This window comes from Taurulus bubalis, assembly GCF_910589615.1.
Source record: "Taurulus bubalis genome assembly, chromosome: 10".
NCBI lineage: Eukaryota > Metazoa > Chordata > Actinopteri > Perciformes > Cottidae > Taurulus > Taurulus bubalis.
This window is the reverse complement of record NC_136598.1, coordinates 24,964,080-24,986,860: the sequence shown is the minus strand read 5'-3', so window position 1 is coordinate 24,986,860 and position 22,781 is coordinate 24,964,080. Positions and strand designations below refer to the sequence as shown.

At 42.9% G+C, this 22,781-nt stretch overlaps 2 protein-coding genes across 3 annotated transcripts in view; both read left to right on the top strand.

The window, feature by feature from the left end:
* Nucleotides 1-1,586: 1,586 nt before the first annotated feature.
* Nucleotides 1,587-10,888, top strand: serpine2 (serpin peptidase inhibitor, clade E (nexin, plasminogen activator inhibitor type 1), member 2). The gene is made up of 9 exons (XM_079224436.1): nucleotides 1,587-1,696; nucleotides 2,652-2,945; nucleotides 3,777-4,004; nucleotides 4,139-4,336; nucleotides 5,661-5,859; nucleotides 7,491-7,585; nucleotides 8,248-8,334; nucleotides 8,404-8,487; nucleotides 10,325-10,888. Exons 2-9 carry the CDS (start codon nucleotides 2,666-2,668, stop codon nucleotides 10,360-10,362), a joined length of 1,209 nt encoding a protein of 402 aa, XP_079080562.1. The 5' UTR covers nucleotides 1,587-1,696; nucleotides 2,652-2,665; the 3' UTR covers nucleotides 10,363-10,888.
* A 1,927-nt stretch (nucleotides 10,889-12,815) lies between these two features.
* Nucleotides 12,816-22,781, top strand: part of wdfy1 (WD repeat and FYVE domain containing 1) — a gene marked incomplete at both ends in the record, with an annotated part of 28,726 nt that continues 18,760 nt past the window's right edge. For both annotated transcript variants that reach the window (XM_079225176.1, XM_079225177.1), the window contains 11 exons: nucleotides 12,816-12,952; nucleotides 14,578-14,645; nucleotides 14,748-14,821; nucleotides 14,990-15,044; nucleotides 16,801-16,951; nucleotides 18,070-18,182; nucleotides 19,749-19,875; nucleotides 20,492-20,597; nucleotides 21,352-21,453; nucleotides 21,705-21,835; nucleotides 21,934-22,042. In XM_079225176.1, the coding sequence (XP_079081302.1) occupies nucleotides 12,816-12,952; nucleotides 14,578-14,645; nucleotides 14,748-14,821; nucleotides 14,990-15,044; nucleotides 16,801-16,951; nucleotides 18,070-18,182; nucleotides 19,749-19,875; nucleotides 20,492-20,597; nucleotides 21,352-21,453; nucleotides 21,705-21,835; nucleotides 21,934-22,042 (1,173 nt within the window). The remainder of the gene's footprint in view (nucleotides 12,953-14,577; nucleotides 14,646-14,747; nucleotides 14,822-14,989; nucleotides 15,045-16,800; nucleotides 16,952-18,069; nucleotides 18,183-19,748; nucleotides 19,876-20,491; nucleotides 20,598-21,351; nucleotides 21,454-21,704; nucleotides 21,836-21,933; nucleotides 22,043-22,781) is intronic.

Genomic DNA, 22,781 nt, shown 5'->3' with positions numbered 1-22,781 from the left:
CTTTGTGAAAAAGCGAACGTCCCTTCAGCGTCACGACTGCACACACGTCACTGTCGCAGCGGTTGATGTCGATCGTGTTTAAACAGGCAGCGACGAGACAAAGGCAACACTTTTCAGCAGGGACTCGGCCCACGAGTTCATGCGGCTGGTTTGCACGACAGATGTACGTGACACAAACACACACACACACACACCTGGTCGTGCTCTGCCAACAAGTTGAGTCTCGTCTGGCGATACGCGTGTCGCTATAACCCCCAGATGAGATCTCTAGTGGGACCAATGTGTTGAGTCAACCAACCCCTTCTTTGGGGAAAATGTGCAATTGAGACGACATATTGCAATGTTTTTGTCTTGAAGTAGAGGGATCCGGTTTGAAAGCATTGGTGGCCTTGCATGACCCCGGTTGCAATACACAGCTGTGTGTTCGTTTAGTACCTCAGACACGGTGACCTCCACTTTGCTTATTTTCACAGTCAGTCCCATCTCTGTATCTCAGCTGCACATGCAAGACCCTCCACACACACACACACACACACACACCAAAAACTTCTGAATTCAGCTGTGGGTGTGCAGTAAAAAAACAATCCATTAAAGCAGAGTTCAGCCCACACAATAAACACGTAAAATGTATATTATTATTGTGGTGGCCCACAATCCAGTCTTTGTGGAGGCCAACGTTTACGATGGGATTGACTCATAATTGCCCAAACACACTCATTTAATCCCCTGTAATTCAAATCCCCATGCACCTCCTCGTAATCCTGTTTGGCTGCAGCAGGGATGTAATTGAGCTTCAGCCTGTGTGTGTGTGTGTGTGTGTGTGTGTGTGTGTGTGTGTGTGTGTGTGTGTGTGTGTGTTGCCACCCTACTGTATCACCTCCAGGCAGATTAGCACCAGGTGATCTTTTGTGAATGGACGTCAGTTGTGAGCAAATTATACGAGGTTATGTAAATTAATAAAATACAAAAATGTAATAAGACCAAACTCCCCTACAAGATACGTGTTAATTTAGCAAACTGACTTATTTTGTTAATGTCAAAAGATGCAACATTAAAGCAAAAACAACACTTATATTATCGGAGGCCCTCAGTGATTTTCCATTGAATGTGACTAAACATAACGGAGACACTCACACGTTGCTTCTAAACATTCCCAGTTACTGTCACTTCCTGTTGTAAACAAGGCACAAGTTGTCATCTGCGTCAAGTTGGGCAACACGTACCGGAAGTAAAACGAATGGACGTTCGAAATAAAATAAATACATGTTTTGTTTCTTACGAAAATAGGAGTACTCGGCAAAGTACAGCGACAAAATTGATCAGAGTATAAAACGTGTACGTGTCGTATTATAAAAAAGTACGTGAAACTGTATTTACGAGTCAACGGACATAACGACGTAACTCGTTTGGCCTTTTATTTTGAAACTCCACCGGAAGCTCTTTAAACGGTTATCCTTGTTCCGCTTGACGCAAACGGAGAGCCGCCGCTTCACGCTCGCTTGTTTGGTTTGAAGGCGGAGTTCGACCCAATAAAGTCTTCTCTGCACCAACAGCGGGGTCAGTTGTTCTTCTAACCTCCTCCGGATTAAAAGAGTGTTCAGTCTTTCCTTCCTTTTAACGGACGAACCTTTTCGCTGCTCGTGCGCGCGGCTGTTGGTCAACCGTGAACGTTTCACCTGCGGCACGCGACAATAAGGTAAGTTAAGGACTCTTAATTAGCAGAAGAAGTCGCTATTTTTTTATTATTATTTAAGTGTTTTTTTTAAGTAATGCACAACATGTCTGCGAGGCGGGTTTTGTTTGATAACTTGTGTATTTACATAATTAATAATGAGCGTAAAAATAGCGCAGAGAACCTGTGCATTAAAACAGCGAAATGTTTGCCTTGCATCTCGTGTTGAGGCTCTTCCTCGGGCTCCCTGCCAGGTGCATGTTTATTAATGCATGGCTTTTTATTTGTTTTTACTTTTTATGTATTTGTGTGAATGCATTCCTGGACATTTAGCAGAAACACGACAGTTTCTGGAAGTTTTTTTGTGTGTGCAGCTTTTTGGCAACTTATCCCCCACCAAAAAAAAAAATAATCATAAGTTGCGTCGTGGGTTAACGTCGCAGTTTTATCTGAAGCCAAACACTCCCATTGTTCGTGCAGGAGTCTCAGTTCACTGAAGAAAAAGGAAAAAAAAGACCAACAAATATAGCACGATGCAATTTGTCCTTTCGAGCCAGTGAGCGAGCCTGCAGGCATTTGCTTCATTGTGTGTGTGTGAGACTAAAAATGACAGAAGAGCCCATTTTCAGTAGGGGTGGTCACTCTTAGGCCCAATATTTAGGCAGTGTGAGTAAGAGTTAGTCACTCCTATAAACATCTGTTGCTCCAAAACAAGCAAAAGGGTCATGTGGTGATTGTATTTACCCAGGAAGAGTCATGGGAAAGAGACAACAACAAGGAAGGCCCATTGTGGAAGGATTTTTCCTCAAATCTGTAGCTTTTAAAGATGAAATATGCTGATACACACACACACACAGCTGTGGGGTGTGTGTGTGTGTGTGTGTGTGTGTGTGTGTGTGTGTGTGCTGCAGAACAAAAACACAATGGGACTGCTGTGTTTCTTGCAATAAAATCAAATATTCTGTATTTTTCTTCCCAGCTGCTGTGGAGTTGATGATGATGATGATGATGATGAAGCGCCTCTCGTTGCTGTTCCTCTGTGCGCTGGTGACCTTGTTCGGCCACCAGGGCGCGCTGTCCCTGGCTCCCTCCTACGGCGAGCGGGGCTCCGACCTCGGCATACAGGTGTTCCAGCAGGTGGTCCGCTCCAAGCCCCTGGACAACGTGGTGCTGTCCCCCCACGGCGTGGCCTCCATCCTGGGGATGCTGCTGCCCGGAGCCCACGGGGAAACCCGCAAGCAAGTCCTCAACGCGCTCCGGTACAAGAAGAACGGTAAGGACTCGGGAGTACCGGCCTCGGAGTATTCCGTTTTAACATTTTCAGGGTTCTTACGGTCATGGAAAACCTGGAAAAGTCATGGAATTTTTAAAATGGTTGTTTCCAGGCCTGGGAAAGTCCCAAAAGTCATGTAAATGTGTTTATATTCATGTGTTCATGACGTTAATTTATGCTGAGTTTGAAATAATTGATATGCTTTTAAAAGAAAGACGCTCAAAATATAAGCAGGCATACATACAGGCATCTATATAAATGTTTATTCTTTTAATCAAACTATTGTCTCATTCATTTGTGTCATTTAAGGTTTACTGTATGCTTTGTATTCTCATTGTTAGTTTAAATACGACATTTACTCACTTTTTACTGTTTACATCCAGATTTCACTAAATGTTTGCTCATGAAATTTTGGTTAAAAAGTCATGGATCCGTTTGTCAGAATGAGTCTATCTATTAATTTAATGTAATGTATATTAATTAATTAATTAATGTCATCTATATAAAAAGTCATGGCAAAGACATGGAAATTTGGTTAAAAGACATGGAAATTTGGTTAAAAGTCATGGGAAAGTTATGTCATTTGGTTAAAAGACATGGAAATTTGGTTAAAAGACATGGAAATTTGGTTAAAAGTCATGGAAAAGTCATGTCATTTGGTTAAAAGGCATGGGAAAGACATGTCATTTGGTTTAAAGTTATGGAAATGTGGTTTGAAAGGCATGGGAAAGCCATGTAATATGGATAAAAGTCATGTCATTTGGTTAAGTCATGGAAATCCATTGGTCAAAATGTGTATGAACCCTGCATTTTAACCCTGATTCTGCACAGGCCCGTACCGGATGTTGAGGAAGCTCCACAAGACCCTGACGGCGAAGTCCAACCAGGACGTGGTGCTGATCGCCAACGCCATGTTCAGCCAGGACGGCTTCCCCATGGCGGCGCCCTTCGTGTCCGCCAACAAAGCCAACTTCCAGTGCGAGAGCACGGGGCTGGACTTCAGCGACCCCGAGGGGGCGGCGGAGGAGATCAACCAGTGGGTCAGCAATAAGACCAAAGGTGGGGCGTCACAGATGTACGAGCATTAATGCACTCAGAAGAGCTTCCTGTTGGGCCCTTGTCCGCTTACCTGCACGTCTCTGATTGACCAACGTCTCTGAGTTGTCTTTTAATTATAATTTTGCTTCCTCCAGGTCACATCCCCAGCTTGATCAAGGCAGACATGCTGGACTCGGCTCTGACCCGCCTGGTCGCCGTCAACGCGATCTACTTCAAAGGCCTGTGGAAGTCTCGCTTCCAGCCCGAGAACACCAAGATGAGGCCCTTCAGCGGCGGCAACGGAGACGTGTACAAAGTGCCCATGATGTCCCAGCTGTCCGTCTTCGGCATCGGTGAGGAAGGTTTCTTTAGTCGTTTAATTTATTTCATGACGTATTTGGAAGGTTCTGCTGTAGACGGTTGAATTGTTGATTTCGACTAGTTGGAAATGACTGTCCAGGTAAGAAGGTGTTTTTTATTTTTTATTCTTATTATATCGGCGAGACGAGTGAAATAAAATAATTTAGATTATCTCTGTATGTAAATCCAGAGGAAACTAATTTTAAAAGCGGCCTTCAGCTTGTTTCACCATGAATTATAAAGAATAATTCCTATTTGTATTTTTTTTTTTCATTATACAATAGTGTATTATATGATATATTCAGAGACATATTATGTAAAGTTAAGAAAGCAGAATGGGACATAGTGATATTAAAAAGTAAAACAACCTCTAATAATTATAATAATAATAATACATCTAAAAATGGAGAAACGGATATGTATTAATAATAAAAACTTGCAGGACGGAGAGCTTTATTCAGCAAGCTAATTCTGACTTTTGGCTTCGATTTTTATCTTAAAAGTATTTTTTATTAGTATTTTATTTCCATTAACTTGTGCGTAGATTGCTAAGTTATGTTTGGTCAGTTTTATAGATTTACTTGGATAAGAGTTGAGTTTTTATAACGAACACAGAATGAGTGCCAGACAATAACTTGGAATTAAAGAGTTTCCTTTCTTATAAAACGTTTGCAAAGTCAACTATTGAACTATATCTCATCCCATATTGTTGAAACCCATGTTTGCCAGCTTGCAGTTGGTCAAAAAGGCCTCAGAGGGTCTTTAACCCAACAATGAGTTGTTCTCCACGTCTTTGGCGACAAACCGGCCAATCAGAAGCTGCTGTTAAACTCCACGTACACCGCTAGTTTAAAGATTGAAATTGTTTATAATTTCAGCTTGTTTTTATGACGCAACCCCGGCGCTGCCAGCGCCTGACTCATTCGTGTTGAAACACAAGTTCAGACTCGCCACATTCGTAGGATATGATTTAGTTGAGCTCGTCACTCGGCTATATTTAGACGAGTCGTCAGGAGCGCTGGCTTCTCCTACAGTGCTGGAGTCAAGCGAAGGCCACGCTTCTTCTTCTTTGGTGTCCTGTGCGCTGACTTCAGTGTCAACCCCCAAAGGGTCGCAGCTACGTCCCTAAATCCTTTTTTATGGCTCGACGCGGCTATGTTTTATGAATATAATGGGATTCACACACACGGCTTCATTACTTCAGCTCCTAATGTGACGTGATGGGCGTATGGCACAAATAATAAACACTACTTCCTTTTTTTTAATCACTCACGCTTGACTTGAGTTTTCCTCATCCATTAACACCTCCTCCTCCAGGAATAGCCGCCACACCTACGGGACTGAAATACAAGGTGATCGAGCTCCCGTATCACGGCAACACCATCAGCATGCTGATCGTCCTGCCCTCGGAGGAGGACACGCCTCTGTCCCGCGTCGTCCCGCACATCAGCACAGCCGCCGTGCAGAGCTGGACCAAACTGATGAGCATGAGGAAGGTCCGCCTGCTCATCCCCAGGTGAGGGAGACGCACTCACTCACTCACTCACTCACTCACTCACACACACACAGAGGTGTCAAAAGTATTCACATTCATTACTCGAGTAGAAGTATACTTAAAAGTATAAAAGTAAAAGTAATGTAAGGGGAATGTTTTTTCTCCCTTAAGGACAAACTCTTAAGCCACGTCTCAGGGGCCTATAGTGCACTACCCCACCTCCCCCCAAAACAATCATTTTTATAAAGGCCATAATGACTATAATGTTTTAAAATGTTATGTTGAAAAATGTGGGATGCACTAGGCTACCCGTTTCAGCTGCATATATGCCCATTTAAAATGATCACATTTTATTACAATGCAAATACATTAAAGTACCATATGTGTACTACTGAGCATTAACATGCGTTTCATGGAGCGGAAGACATGATAACTAGTTGCCTATAAGTATTGTAATAGTGCAAAATAGGCGGCGACTCCGACACAAACACTTAAAGCTGTGGTTCTCAAACTTTTTCTGTAAATAACATAATTGTGTGACTCATCTGTGCTTTTATAAATAACAGAATAAAGACAATTGCAATCACTTTCAAGTAAATCAGATTGCCCCATCAGACAATGTTTTGTGTAAGTTCTATCTGTGCAAAAAATAACTTGTATTTAGTTACTACTAAATAGTTCATTGTGGAAAACAATAAGCTTTTAATTTTTGTTGCCAAACAAAACAGAATGAGTGCAGATGTGTGAGCATCACGTTGTATCAGTATTAGTGGAGCAGTGAACTGCTTTCCTCGACACATATGTTATAAACGGGGTTGTAGATTTGATACGGCCTCTCTCAATTCATGCTCAATATTGAGCTTAGATCTGTTTTTTTTATTTTGAGAAACGCAACAGCAGGAAAAGACGAGCTCACGGGGTCAAATCACGCAAGCTAACCTGTTAACGGCGTACCGTAACATTTACCCGAAAGTACAGGCATTTGTCCATGTATTTATTAATGACTTAGTTTTATATCCGTGTACTTTTGTAATATGTGAAGCCAGCAGCTCATTGTTGGTAGAAGAAACGAGCACTTTGTCTCGTTTCACCTGCAGCAGGAGAGCCGCTCTGGGTTCAGAGAGCCGCTCTGGGTTCAGAGAGCCGCTCTGGGTTCAGAGAGCCGCTCTGGGTTCAGAGAGCCGCTCTGGGTTCAGAGAGCCGCTCTGGGTTCAGAGAGCCGCTCTGGGTTCAGAGAGCCGCTCTTGCATCTTCACCCTGGGAGCGTTTAAAACACAGATATAGCGGTCTACTTTTCACGCAACATATTTTTTGTGCGTGTGCGTGTGCGCACGTATCCGTGGGCAACGGGGCGGAGAGGTTTTTTGTGTGTTTTTGAACGATGACGAGCCGGAGTGAAAACAAACCAAAATGAAATAGTAACGAGGCTATTTTTAAAATGTAGGGAGTAGAAAGTTCAGATATTTGCATGAAAATGTAGGGAGTAGAAGAAAAAAGTCATCTGAAAAATGAATACTCCAGTAAAGTATAGATACCCAAAATTTCTACTTTAGTAAGGTAACGAAGTATTTGTACTTCGTTACTTGACACACACACCCCCCCCCCCCCCCCCCCCCCCCCCGACTGAATGACGCTGTGTGTTTGGTCTGCAGGTTCACTGCTGACGCTGAGGTGGATCTGGAAGCCTCCCTTTCAGCGCTGGGGATAACGGACATGTTCAGTGACAAAGCGGACTTCAGACACCTCAGTGAGTGAAAGCGGCCCGAACCACAAAAGCGACGCACACTAATAACTCCATCTTATACAGCGCCTTTCTGAGTACCCCAAGATGCTTTACATAGGGCAGAAACACACGGAGGAAAATAGAAAGACCAAGGAGCAAACAAACATCCCTCCTGTTCTCTTTCTCTCCCCTCATCTCCTCGCGGAGTGAAAGCAGCTCTAAATGTTGGTGTCTAGCGCCACCGTGTGGCGTAATCTGCAAATGGGATTACTCCAGAAAGAGTTTTTCTTTTTTAAGGAAATGGATTTTCAGGCAAAGACTAAACCCGATTTGTCATTATTTGAGTTGCAGTCTCAACTAATGACACGTATAAATATGCATTTCTCTTTATCTCTTTGACACTAGAGAAAATGAATGCAGTCATACGGTTCAGTAAAGCTCTGCAAAGCACTGATTACATTTGCCACATTCCCAGAGACCAAAACCGTCCAACTGAAGAGTTGCCTGTCAGACTTTCTATAATTTCCTGTTGGTGTCGGAGCTAAAAGGCAACAATGCATTTTTTTACTTGGTCTGAACCGAATGAACCTCAGGTGTGATCAGGGCATAGAACCCGAAACAAATCGGGTTACCCGCTACCTCGCGGTAGCATGGACTACATTACCAACGTGTTGTTGTTTTCTCAGGTTCTGAGCCCGTTCATGTGTCCAAGGCTCTGCAGAAAGCCAAGATTGTGGTGAATGAAGACGGAACGAAAGCAGCAGCGGCAACGAGTGAGTATTTGTTCTGTGACCCGAGTGATTTTATTCTGCTGTTCTGCTCTGACCTGGTTTTGTGTTTAGCCGCCATTTTGCTGGCTCGCTCCTCTCCGCCCTGGGTTACCGTGGACCGGCCTTTCCTCTTCCTCATCAGACATAACCCAACAGGTACGCTCCTCTTCCTCCATCTGTTGTGTGTGCGCAGTTGTGCATTTGTGTGTGCGTGTGTGCATTTGTGTGCGTTCATTTGTATGTGTGCATGTATTTGTTTATGTGTGCGTTTGTGTGCGCATGCATTTGTTTCCTCATTTGTATGTGTGCGCATACGTTTGTGCGCATGCATTTGTGTGTGCGCGCATGTATTTGTATGCGTGCGCATGCGTTTGTGTGTGTGAATTTGTATGTGTGCGCACATGCATTTGTGTCATTTGTATGTGTGCGCATACGTTTGTGCGCATGCATTTATTTGCGCGCATGCATTTGTGTGTGTATGTGCGCGCATGCATTTGTGTGTGTGTGCGCGCATGCATTTGTGTGTGTGTGTGCGCGCATGCATTTGTGTGTGTGTGTGCGCGCATGCATTTGTGTGTGTGTGTGCGCGCATGCATTTGTGTGTGTATGTGCGCGCATGCATTTGTGTGTGTGTGTGCGCGCATGCATTTGTGTGTGTGTGTGCGCGCATGCATTTGTGTGTGTGTGTGCGCGCATGCATTTGTGTGTGTGTGTGCGCGCATGCATTTGTGTGTGTGTGTGCGCGCGCATGCATTTGTGTGTGTGTGTGCGCGCATGCATTTGTGTGTGTGTGTGCGCGCATGCATTTGTGTGTGTGTGTGCGCGCATGCATTTGTGTGTGTGTGTGCGCGCATGCATTTGTGTGTGTGTGTGCGCGCATGCATTTGTGTGTGTGTGCGCGCATGCATTTGTGTGTGCGCGCATGCATTTGTGTGTGTGCGCGCATGCATTTGTGTGTGTGCGCGCGCATGCATTTGTGTGTGCGCGCGCGCATGCATTTGTGTGTGCGCGCGCGCATGCATTTGTGTGTGCGCGCGCGCATGCATTTGTGTGTGCGCGCGCGCATGCATTTGTGTGTGCGCGCGCGCATGCATTTGTGTGTGCGCGCGCGCATGCATTTGTGTGTGCGCGCGCGCATGCATTTGTGTGTGTGCGCGCGCATGCATTTCTGTGTGCGCGCGCGCATGCATTTCTGTGTGTGTGCGCGCGCGCATGCATTTCTGTGTGTGTGCGCGCGCGCATGCATTTCTGTGTGTGCGCGCGCGCGCATGCATTTCTGTGTGCGCGCGCGCGCGCATGCATTTCTGTGTGCGCGCGCGCGCATGCATTTCTGTGTGCGCGCGCGCGCATGCATTTCTGTGTGCGCGCGCGCGCATGCATTTCTGTGTGCGCGCGCGCGCGCATGCATTTCTGTGTGTGTGCGCGCGCGCGCGCATGCATTTCTGTGTGTGTGCGCGCGCGCGCATGCATTTCTGTGTGTGTGCGCGCGCGCGCGCATGCATTTCTGTGTGTGTGCGCGCGCGCGCGCATGCATTTCTGTGTGTGTGCGCGCGCGCATGCATGCATTTCTGTGTGTGTGCGCGCGCGCATGCATGCATTTCTGTGTGTGTGCGCGCGCGCGCATGCATTTCTGTGTGCGTGCGTGCGCGCGCGCGCATGCATTTCTGTGTGTGCGCGCGCATGCATTTCTGTGTGTGTGTGCGCGCGCATGCATTTCTGTGTGTGCGCGCGCGCATGCATTTCTGTGTGTGTGTGCGCGCATGCATTTGTGTGTGTGTGTGCGCGCATGCATTTCTGTGTGTGTGTGCGCGCATGCATTTCTGTGTGTGTGTGCGCGCATGCATTTGTGTGTGTGTGTGTGCGCGCATGCATTTGTGTGTGTGTGTGTGCGCGCATGCATTTGTGTGTGTGTGTGTGTGCGCGCATGCATTTGTGCACTGTGTGTGTGCGTATAGCTCTACCAGATGATGATGAGTTCTCCTATGTGTCTCAGGTACCGTCCTCTTCATGGGCCAGATCAACCAGCCTTGAGCCCAGACATCACTGGTTTGTCACCGGTGTCGTACGCCAGCATGGGAAATGCTTCTTCAAAGACACACACTCGCACTCGCGCGCACACACACTCGCAGACACACACACACACACTTTGCTGTAGACTTATGTACAGTGTGGACATATGATGTTATTTGTTTTAAATGTTGCTTTTTATGTTGCATAACATGCTTTATAAAATGTGTTTTGCTGACTACATTGTCCAGCCGTTTTTAATTTTTTTATATACTTTTTTTTTGAATATCTTACGTTTTTTTTTTTTTTTAAAAGACTTTGAATGTCAGTTGTGTATTTTCTCAACTCTGGAGCAGCGTAGTCAGTTTATTTATCGCGCCACCGTTTGCAGTTTAGAAGTTCTCCGTCTCCAGTCGAGTCGCTCCAGTTTCACCTCTACGTTTTGGCGCTGTGCATCCCATAATGAGCGCCCTGCATTCTGATGGTTTCCCTCACGAGGAGGTCTTCTGTTATCATACTTGCTTCGTATTTGATTGAATAAATACACATATTTATAACATCAATGGTTTGTCTTATTTTGTGTAATTCTACAGTCATTCTGTCGTGTATATAAATAACGCATGCATGTATTTCCTATTTTACATACAGAGACTGAATTTTTAAGGAGTCACATCTTAAGTAACAGAACTGGAACAGCTCTGGCTTTAAAATCTACTGATCAACAATTGGAATTTAACATCCACAATTTAAATTGAACTCATAGAATGCTAGGAACTTTAAAGTTCGACAGTTAAAACTTCAGTTTTTAGAATTTATTATATTTTGAACTCCTGTTCTAAGTGTCGTGACCATTTGCCCAATAAATCAAAGAAAATAAACGTAAATCAAAAGGCCACTGACGCACTGTGGGCATGTGGATTATGCAGCCAAAAGAATGCATCAAAGGATTACGTTTGATAATTTATTGTAACTAAACAAACAAGAACAAAGGAACTTTCTATGCTGCCTCTCCTGTGCTGGAAAAAAATAAAACATAGGCCTACCCAGGTGCATGCTGGTCCTGTACCTGCCTCCTACATATTAACCCCAGGTGCCCACAGCGTTACCCTATAAACAACCAAAAGATTAAGTAAACCTAGACTACAAATACTTAGACTAAACTAAAAGCTATACTAATATCAAACAAATGGCTCCTACACTAAGGCTATAATCCTAAAATGTCCAATTCTAGCAGTGTAGCAAGAGGATGGGGCACAAGTGTTGTCGCACATTGAACAACTGAAGGGTCACATGGGCACTGAGCTAAAAATAAACATCCCCCTTCGGATACTTATGAGATCTGGGTCTTGTACGAGTCCATGTGAGGCTTTTCCTCGGCGGTTTTATCCATTTATTTTCCCGCTTGCAGAAACATTTTGTCGGGACGTCTGACCCACTTGTGGTAAACGTTTGGTGAAACTGAAGCTGCGAACTAAACCTGTGTTTTCTTATAAAGTAAGTACTGCTGCATGTAGCACGCATACTACTTCCTCTTAGCATGCGGCCTTGAACTTTGACCTCCTTGCTCATATAGACCCCAATCCCCACTGTCAAATCTTCATATCACTCTCTCGCAGATATTTTGAGCCCTTCGTGAACCCTTTCCGGAAATCTGCAGACTTCACCTGAAGGAAATTACCCACAATTCATAGCAATGTGACGATAAACGCAGGGTGACCGGTAGAAGCGCTGAAGCCGGAGACGTAAATAAAAAGTAAAGGCATATTCAATTTACACTTAAACGTTCAGTTATACGTTTTATTATATTGCACACAAAAAATGTTATCGAAGATGTAAATAAATTATTTGACAATAACCTCTGATCTCTTGAGGAAATAAGCGCATTGAAGATGTTCAAATTAGGAAGTAAAGACTGTGGATATTTCGCAATTGCATTCGCAATTTAAACCATTTCAGGCCCTTGCAGCCTCTCACACTCAACCATTTAACAGGTGACGTCATTTAAGTCCCTGAGGGGTAAAGGGTTTAAACCGAGGGGGGCATTTAGGATCGGCCCCCTGGTCTTCTGCACAAAGGATTGTGGGTAATAATTGCTATTGTTACAGCCATTACGGTAATCCCAAAAGTGGCTCCGGTTCTCTCCCTATTTTTTTTATACCGTCATTCCACCGGCTGCGGTTCTCGCTCGTGCCCCTACTTTTACCGCCATTACGGTAATCCCACCACCGGCTCGGGTTCTAGCTCGTGCCCCTACTATTACCGCCATTACGGTAATCCTACCACTGGCTCGGGTTCTAGCTCGTGCCCCTGCTATTACCGCCATTACGGTAATCCTACCAACGGCTCGAGTTCTCGCTCGTGCCCCTCTTATTACCGCCATTACGGTAATCCTGACAGCGGCTCGGGGTGTCAGCTGATCCTCCTTTTTTTTGTACAGCTCGTGAGGAGGAAAACACGGCTGGACACCTAAACGAACCATGGCGGCGGAGATCCACTCGAGGCCGCAGACCGCCAGACCGATCCTGCTGAACAAGATCGAGGGCCACTCGGACGCCGTCAACGCGGCCGTTTTAATCCCGAAAGAAGATGGCGTGATCACGGTCAGCGAGGACAGGTGGGTTTTATTTATTATTTTAGTTACGGGGAGCTTTTTGGGCTCGGTCTACTTGCTGGTCGGTGCGCTCACTATTCCCGGTGCTCGGGCTGCAGAAGAAGGACAACACAAATGGAGAGTTAAAAGCCGTGTTGTCCCTTTTTCATAATGTAATGTTTTAGTGACGTTATGCCAAAGGAAGCGAGGTTCCCGTTGGAGGGTGTGGGGATACAAATAAATAAAGAAACATCAAATCCTTTCCATAATATATCCGCCATCAATCCACCAGTCGTTACAGAAAACGGGACTATAACGTCGTTTTTGTTTAAATATGTAATATTGAGCTTTACTACTGTATATTACTTTATGTACCAGAGTTATAATGTGTTCGGCTTTGTTTGCTTAACGAGCTGCGAATAGTAAACATTACTTTCTCAGAGCAGGGAATGCTGCGTTCAAGTGCTGCTCGTAATCTATAAGTACTTAATTCGTCGCTGGTGCTTATAGTGAGACGTTTTTAGCTAGAGCTTGTTGTAAGAGTCTTAAATTACCCACCGCCGTTTGCTTTTATGAAAACAAAAACAACCAAGTTTCAAGTCGTTTATTATTTGTATTTACAAGTTGCTCTTTAAGGACGATTCTTAAAATTACGCGTGACTTCATGTGCCCTTGAACGTCACATTTTGACAACTGGGTACAATCGCAATTTTTTTTGTTTTGGGTGTTCAAAGGTGAATAACAACGCAAAGGGAGTGCCACATGTTATGTGTGAGGCATGATGGGATAGACTCATGGGTCAGGGTGTAACAGGGTTCACATCAGCCCAGCAGGGTCACTGAAAGTGATATTAGAGCTGACATGTTTGGTGTCAAAAAGAGACATCCTCAATTTAAATGTGATGCGGTTCCCATCACACCGTGAACCCACTTGATACTGAAAGGGGAAGCTGTGGGGTGCAGCAGTCTAACGTTCAGGTTCCTTGATGAAACAAGTCTGATTCGTTTCCCTTTTTCTTTTTCTTTTGTGTAGCTTTGCAGACATTTTACTGGAATAGATGTAAAACCTTAAAGGTTGACAGAAAAAGGTTGACAGAAGCTTGTAGGTGTGGTCTGTGCAGAGCTTTTCATGGTGTTTTTAGAGGGCGCTTAAATGCATCATAAGCAACAACACTGCACACACATCAAAGTACCAGAAGTTGGGAACGCCCAAAGGGCACAGCTTGAGAAATGGTTCAATATTGAACCGTCAACAGAAGCGCCAATGAAGCTTGTGTTCGTGGCTGGACGGTTAATTAAACTGCAAAAGTGACCTGCCAGGACCTCAACATGATTTAAACACTATATTTATATCAAGAGTGAATAAATGAACTGAATTGAGCATTGTGTGCTGGTCTCCCAGACGAGGATTAAACCCAGTCCAAGACAAAGGCCCTCTTCATTTCTATTGGAAAGTGCGTACTTTTTTACATAAAGTGTGTGTACATAAAGTGTGTGTATATATGAATAACTTCAGTTTAGATCCATACAAACAGGAAGTAAACTATTTAAAAAAATGCACTTGTATAATGAAAAAGACTGCAGAAAGACCCAGGAGAAGACAGTGCAGAGGGCTCTGAATGTGACCTTTTGACCTTTCTCTCCCCTCAGAACCATCCGAGTTTGGCTGAAAAGAGACAGCGGCCAGTACTGGCCGAGCATCTACCACACGGTCTCCTGTAAGTAAGACCCGCTGCCTCAGTGGGGAGAAGCAGATTACAAAACAAAGCCTTTGTCGGTGTTTACGGACATCTCTCTCTTGCTTCCTTTCCTCCGTTTAGCGCCGTGCTCCTGCATGTCGTACCACCATGACAGCCGGCGCATCTTCATCGGCCAGGACAACGGGGCTATTGTGGTGAGTGGATATATATGTAATTATATATATATGCTTTTTACATCTTAAACCTGCATATCTGGTTCAAGTTGGGCTGCAGTTTCAATATTTGGTCTCCACCAGATGCCTGTGAGGGAAGGAGGGTTGTTTGATTTGAAACTTGTGTGTTTGTTCCCTAAACGCCTCCAGGAGTTTCTCATCTCTGAAGATTTCAACAAGATGACCCACGTCAAGACTTATCCAGGTGAGAGCACAACACACACACACACACACGCGCACACACACACACACACACAAGCTGCCATATCACAATTTAACAGAACTCTTTTCATGTTTCTCACCATCACCCTTCATAGTATCTTGTGTTTATTAGTGCATCAAAGATGGAGATATATATATATATATATATATATATATATATATATATATATATATATATCGTGTGACGCGTTCTTTTAACTATTCCTTACGACTGGAAAAATAATCTGACTAAAAAGATGAGTAGATTAATTTTAAAGCAAAAATGCTTTCATCATTTTAAATTGACAACATTTGCCTTTGAAACCAAACCAGACATCTGAAGACGTCCCTTCAGGCTCTGAGAAGTCGTGACGAGCATTACATTTAAAAATAAATAATATTTCATGGACTACACAATTAATCAGGAACAGAATCTGCAGATCAATTGATAATGGAAATAATTATTGGACTCGTTTCCTCTCTGAACGCGCAGCAGCAGCATGACTCACCACCGGGTCACACCGGACGCGTGTGTTCACCTCAGAGACGGGGGGCGGGGCTTAGCATCGCCATTAGCCCTTTGGCAGCCGGCGTTACTTTCCTGAGCGCCGCAGACCAGAGCATATTGACTTTGTTGTTGTTTGTTTTTGTGGCTCATGCTTCAAAACAGCTTACATATGTCAGTCTGCTTATGCATTGCTTATTTATTGATGCCCAGTTGGTAATGCGTATGTTTCTGTTGCTCTAATATATATAAGCAGAAAGAAATATAAGGAAAATAGAAATGAAGGACCTTGTAAAATGTAAAATATCAAACACACACAACACCCACAGTGTGAATAAGTAAAATAAGTATCTCTGGGAATGTGCAGGATTAATGCTCAATTATTCTTTTTATTATTGTCTAGTTTAATCCTCACTGCACAGCGTCTTTGGTGGTTCTGAGGACGGAACAAAGCGAAGCCTTTTCTCATTAATTAAAAGTGGTGCCGGGTAGAAGAGAAAGAACACACGGCCTTAAAGCGGCACAGAAAGGCCTCAGTTCTATAATAATGAATCCATCTGTCTCGCTTGAAGAAGAAAGGAATGAATATTTACTTATCGGTGCTGAGGAACACTTCCTCAGATAAGTGCATGACAGCCTCTCCGGGTACCGTTAGCATGTAGCGCTATCTGTTACACGTGCAGCCTTTTTTATTATTTATTTCCACTTTTTGAAATACTCTCTTTGAAGAAGCGTTGAAGTTGGATCTTTTTTAATCTGTGTGATGCTTTGAGCTGATTTTTCTGTGTCCTCTTCGCCAATTTATTACCTTTTTTCTTTTTTTTTTTTTTTTGGTCAAAAAACTTGGGACGGGATCCAGAAGTCTGTTTTGTGTTCATTTTGGGTCTTTGTACACATGGCAACATATGGAAAGATCACTTTACTGCCATGACACTGATAATATCCCAATAAGAGGTGTTTATGCTATTAAATCTGCTATTTTTATCAATAAAGCTGTTGGCCAGAGTTTAAAACAAGTGTTTTAAAAGCTTTTTGTCTCTGTAAATGGAGAGACGTTGAACACAGAGTGGTCAGCGTACACCTTTTCCCAGGTGATCCCAGACGAGCATTAAGACCGTCTGAAGCGATTCCACCGTCTTAGTCTGGATTACAGGCGGAGCTCATCCACGACGGCTCGGGTTCAGAGCCCGATGCAGTGGATGTGACCTCGTTTTAACACTGTGTGTGTGTCTGTGTGTGTGTGTGTGTGTTGCAGCCCACCAGAGCCGCGTGTCCGACATGGTGTTCTCCCTGGAGAGCGAGTGGGTGGTGAGCACCGGCCACGACAAGAGTGTGAGCTGGATGTGCACCGAGAGCGGCAGCATGCTGGGGAGGCACTACTTCACGGCCTGGGCCTCCTGCCTCCAGTATCCTTCAGTCACTCGCTGTGTGTGTGTGTGTGTGTGTGTGTGTGTGTGTGTGTGTGTGTGTGTGTGTGTGTGTGTGTGTGTGTGTGTGTGTGTGTGTGTGTGTTGTGTGTGTGTGTGTGTGTGTGTGTGTGTGTGTGTGTGTGTGTGTGCTTCATTTATTTTTGGTTGTTCTGCATCGCTTCGTAGTCATTTAGGGTCCCTTTTTAGTCGTTTTGCATCTCTTTGTAGTTGTTTTGCATCTCTTTGTAGTTGTTTTGCATCCTTTTGATGTCATTTTTCATTTTTTATTTTTTTTTGCATCTCTTTGTAGTTGTATTACATCTTTTTTGAGTCATTTTGCATTTGGGGGGTTGTTTTGCATCTCTTTGTAGTTGTTTTGTAAATAGTTTTGTTTTGCATCTCTTTTGAGTCGTTTTAAATCTTTTTGTAGTTCTTTAATATCTCATTTTGGTCATTTTGTGCCCCCGTGTAGTTGAATTACATCTTTTTTTTGGGTCATTTAACATTTTTTTTGGAGTTTAGAATCTCTTTTTTAGTTGTTTTGCATTTCTTTGTAGGTTACAATATTTTTTTGGGGTCGTTTTGCATCTTTTTTTGGTTGTTTAACATCTCGTTTTGGTCATTTAGTGTTTGCGTAGTTGTATTACATCTTTTGGGTAATAGTTTTGTTTTGCATCTCTTTTGAGTCGTTTTAAAAAATTTGTAGTTGTTTTTGTTTAACGTCTCTTTTTAGTCATTTTGCATCTCTTTGTAGTTGTTTAACATCTCGTTTTGGTCATTTTGTGTCCCCGTGTAGTTGAATTACATCTTTTTTTTGGGGTCATTTAGCATTTTTTTTGGAGTTTAGAAACTTTTTTGGGTTGTTTTGCATCTCTTTGTAGTTGTTTAACATCCCATTTTGATAATTTGTGTGTCTCTTTTTGGTAGTTTTGTGCCACTTTGTGACTTCCCAACTCCAAATATGAGCAGTAACTTCAAACAATGGCTCTGGCCCAGGGGCCCCATGACCTGTTGGGGCCCCTTGGACCTGTGCCCAGGGGGCCTGGTTGGTGAGCATGACTATATGAAGGCGTGTGTTCCATGTTTGTGCGTTTCCGCCCTGACTCCCCGCTCAGATACGACCACGAGACGCAGCACGCCTTCGTCGGCGACTACTCGGGCCAGATCACGCTGCTGAAGCTGGAGAAGCAGACGTACTCCACCATCACCACGCTGAAGGGCCACGAAGGTACAGACGCACCTGCCGAGTCCCATTCAGAGCAAAATAATATATATGACCCAGATTCCTCCACATGACTTCATTATGCCAGATACGAAAAAATGAAGCAGCCTGTAAACATAAAAAAATAAGCATTTTACTTTCCAAATGAGTAGAGCTCTGCTGACAGGATGCTGGACCACAAGATATCCCATCATTTGCTTTTAGATGATGATGATGGAAAATATTATTCCCCAAAAGCTCTGGCACTCGTGTTGTTTTCGTGCTCATCGGCCGTTTCAGGGACCATTCCAGCCGTTTAGATGGAAAGATTTCGTCATTCTAGAAACCGGACGGACGCGTTACTCAGATGTTTTTTGCATTTGTGTGTTTGTTAAATGGATCCTGCCACAAAAAAAGAGCCGCCAGGACACACACACTCGTTCCTCACACACACTGAACAGAGGGGTGACTCATCTGACCGGATGACGAGCTCCACTCACAAAAAAACACAGACTTATTGCTTACAGCTGTGTTTTTCAACCTTTTTTTTTAGCCAAAAAAGTTACAGAATGTCACATTGTAGCATAATACAGCACATATGGTCGGTAATTATTGCGCTACCTACTGGCACAGAAGAGTATTTCATTACCTGCCACTATGTTGCCGGCTCAGATGCTCAACAATGGAAAATTATTTGTGGGCAACTAAATATTTTTATTTTTTGACCGATTAAGTGAAATTGGACATTTTCCCACACTGGTGGTTGAATATCACCGCCTTACAGGTTACATGTCAGGGTGCCCTTCCCTTTTTAAGACTTATTAAAACATTTATAAAAAATACAAATCCTTCCACCATGACATTTTAATTTAATTTAGTTATTTCCTCCCTCTCTCTCTTTGATCTGCCTTCATGATGATGCATATTAATTGGACTGATAATGACTCACATTAATGTCTGCGGTGCCGGCCTCAAGCTGTGCACACGCAGGAGTGCCACCCTCATATTTAACGGAAGTTATGATCAAATGTAGAAAACAGAGTGGGAAGGTCAGACCCCGCCTTTTAATCCCACTTTTTTTAAACTTGCTCTTCTTGTGCATGTTTTTCTTTTTCCTCCTCCTCCTCCGAGCAACAACCTCCACATAATGAAACGGTGTCTTTGGCTCTTATAGTAAAGTATTGCCAAATTCACATTAAGAACCATATAAATCAACATTAACAGCTCTGCCAACACTAATATATTAGTTTGTTTCATGTTTAGATCATATTTAGTCGACTTAAATCTGCCACTCAACAAAATCAGCGTTGATAATATTGATAGTAACTTTATTTATATCGCACCTTTTATTAAAAAAAGAAAAAGGCAGTATAATAACAGGAAGCTCGACAGTTACAGCAAAAGCAAGACCAACTATTTAAACCCGATACAACAAGCACAGGAAAACCAATCGATGCGATAAGAACAAACTAAGAAACTAAAGAAATGAGATGAAATGATAATAATATGATGAAGACGACAACACTGTCCCTCAGCAGCTCCTGCAGCGCAACACACAAACCAAATGAAACCCGCGTGCTCCTCTCCCCGCAGGCAGCATCGCCACCCTGTGGTGGGACCCCGTCCAGAGGCTGCTGTTCTCGGGGGCCGCCGACCACAGCGTCATCATGTGGGACATCGGGGGCCAGAAGGGACGGACGCTGCTGCTGCAGGGACACCAGTAAGGGCCGTGTGTGTGTGTGTGTGTGTGTGTGTGTGTGTGTGTGTGTGTGTGTGTGTGTGTGTGTGTGTGTGTATTTTAAAGAAAACAATGCAAAATGCTGGAATGGCCCTTTTTAGATCTTTTGGCATTTGAGTTTGAATTCCAAAGAAATGTCAGATTAATTGTATTATTATAGTATTTATTGTATTGCTTTGTATGTGATCAACTTTTGGACACACAAAGCTGACTATTGCACAGCGATCACAATATGCTCGACTAATAATAATAATAATAATAATAATGCTTTAATCTTTTATATAGTGCCCAAAGATACTTGACAAAAAAAGTGAAACTGATTTCAGTTGAGATGAATTTAGCTCCAATATTCATTCTCCTTTTCTTTCTTTTTTAAGCTCCGGAACAAAATATCCGTTTCTTAAGCTGCTAAATGCTCAAATGTCTTCAAGTATTTTAACTCCAACTTTGTCTTCTTACTGGTTTTAGCAAAGCTTTTTTTTTTTCTGCATGAAATGTTCATCGTTTCTCTGTGAAAACTTTGCTTCATGCAGGTTGAAGTTATTATTGTTCAGCTGTAATTCCTATGACTTTCCTCCCCTGCTCCTTGTGTCGTCAGCGAGCGCGTCCAGGCCATCCGGTACCTCCAGCTGACCCGGCAGCTGGTGTCGTGCTCGGCCGACGGCGGCATGGCGGTGTGGAACATGGACGCGCAGAGAGACGAGGTCTGCTATGAGTACAGAGGGTGGAGGTCTGACCTAAATAGTTTTATCTCCTGTGTTTGTGACTAAAAAACAAAGAAAACGGTTTTACCAAACTTCATCTGTATAGGTTCTGTATGATCTTAGTTTGTTGTTGTTGTAATACTCACTTCTGCCACAAGAGGCAGCAGAGCACCACTGTTACCTCATGTTCTAAATGGGACTGAAAGCTTTCTTCCAGGTGAGATTTAATTGAACTACCTTTGACACACATTATATGTACCTTGTGCTATTAAATTGTTAGATTTAGGAAATTATTATTCAATTTTTTTATTTTATAAAAAATAAAAAGAAACTTTACCTGTTTTCAAGTCATAAACACGGGAGAGAAAACTATTTGGATCAGACTCAGAAAATGGATCACCAGATTTATTTTCTCGCTTTTACTCACTCGCATTCCTTCCTTTTAATATACAATATTATATATCTGGTTTTACTGATTTGATACAGGTAGATAGTGTGTGTGTGTGTTTATATATCTTTTATATTTTCAAATTTGACTACTTTCTAGTTCTATTCTCGGCCAGTAAAATGTTCAGTTTGAGAAGTTTTACTTGGAAAAGTCTTTTGTTTTTCTACATTTTTTGGATTTTTTGTTGTTGTTGCAGTTGAGTTTAGTCGTGTTTGACGGTTGGCCTTCGTCTGTGTCTGTGTCTGTGTCTGTGTGTGTGTGTGTGTGTGTGTGTGTGTGTGTGTGTGTGTGTGTGTGTGTGTGCAGGCGCCTCAGTGGTTAGACTGCGACTCTTGCCAGAAGTGCGAGCAGCCGTTCTTCTGGAACATCAAGCAGATGTGGGACACTAAGACCATGGGGCTCAGACAGGTAGGAGCCGGACCGTGTCCTTTTCAGCAGCTATATATATATATATATATTTTTTTTTATTATATATATATATATATTTTTTTTTATTATTTATATATATATATATATATATATATATATATATATATATATATATATATATATATATATATATATATATATATATATATATATTTATATATGTATATATATATATATATATATATATATATTTATATATGTTCATGTGGGTGTGTTTCCTTTTTGTGCAGCACCACTGCAGGAAGTGCGGCAAGGCTGTGTGTGGGAAATGTAGTTCTAAACGCACCACGTTCCCGTTAATGGGCTTCGAGTTCCCGGTGCGGGTCTGTGACGCCTGCTTCGATACCGTGAAGGAGGAAGAGTGAGTACAGCGGCGCCGGATGTCGTATATTCCCATTTTCAGAGGTATTTCTGATTTTAAATGTGTGTGTGTGTGTGTGTGTGTGTGTGTGTGTGCAGCCGGACTCCTCTGGCCACGTTCCACGAGGGGAAACACAACATCGCCCACATGGACATGGACCCGTCCAGAGGCCTGATGGTCACCTGTGGAAGCGACCGCATCGTCAAGGTCAACAACAGTTTAAACATTCTTCTTCTTCCAGATGATTCCTGTTTGTTTTCAGGCTCAAAGCGAAACTCAACCAAAGATCTTATGTTTTACAAACTTTTATAACATTTTCTTGTCGTTGAACTTTCTAGAAGCCTCTGTTGCGACATACTCTCCTGCTTTGTCCTTCCAGAATGCTTTGAGAACTCAACTTTTGATACATTTTAGATTTTCTAATATGGAAACTGAGTCTGTTCTCCATTTGTAAGAAAAAGCAAAGTCTTTGGTGACTTTATTTCAACTTTCCATCTGTTTCCATCGTTTAATTTTGTGTAAATTATCGGTAAAAAGCCAGAAAAAAACATCCTGAGAGATGAGATGGAACTTTATTTATTCAATGAAAGAGTAAAAATATGAACGATAGAGTGATAAGTATTGTATTGTATAATACTATACTACTACTAATAATAATGTATAATAAGTACTACTGACACCAGTGCAAAATAGCATAGCAATAAGAGGAAGGTAAATATAGTCAAAAGTGTATATAAAGTACCAGCGCCTAATAAATAAAGTAATATTTGCAAAGACATTGAAAAATAATAGAAAATAAGTAACATTGCACATAAAATATTGAAAGTAATATTGCTCAATGTTAATATGAACCCGTAGCGCTGCACATGATGCCTTGTTGTTGTCCTCAGCGTCTCTGTAATGAAGCAGAAAGCAGCTCTGCTCCTCTGATGGTTATTCTTGTGCG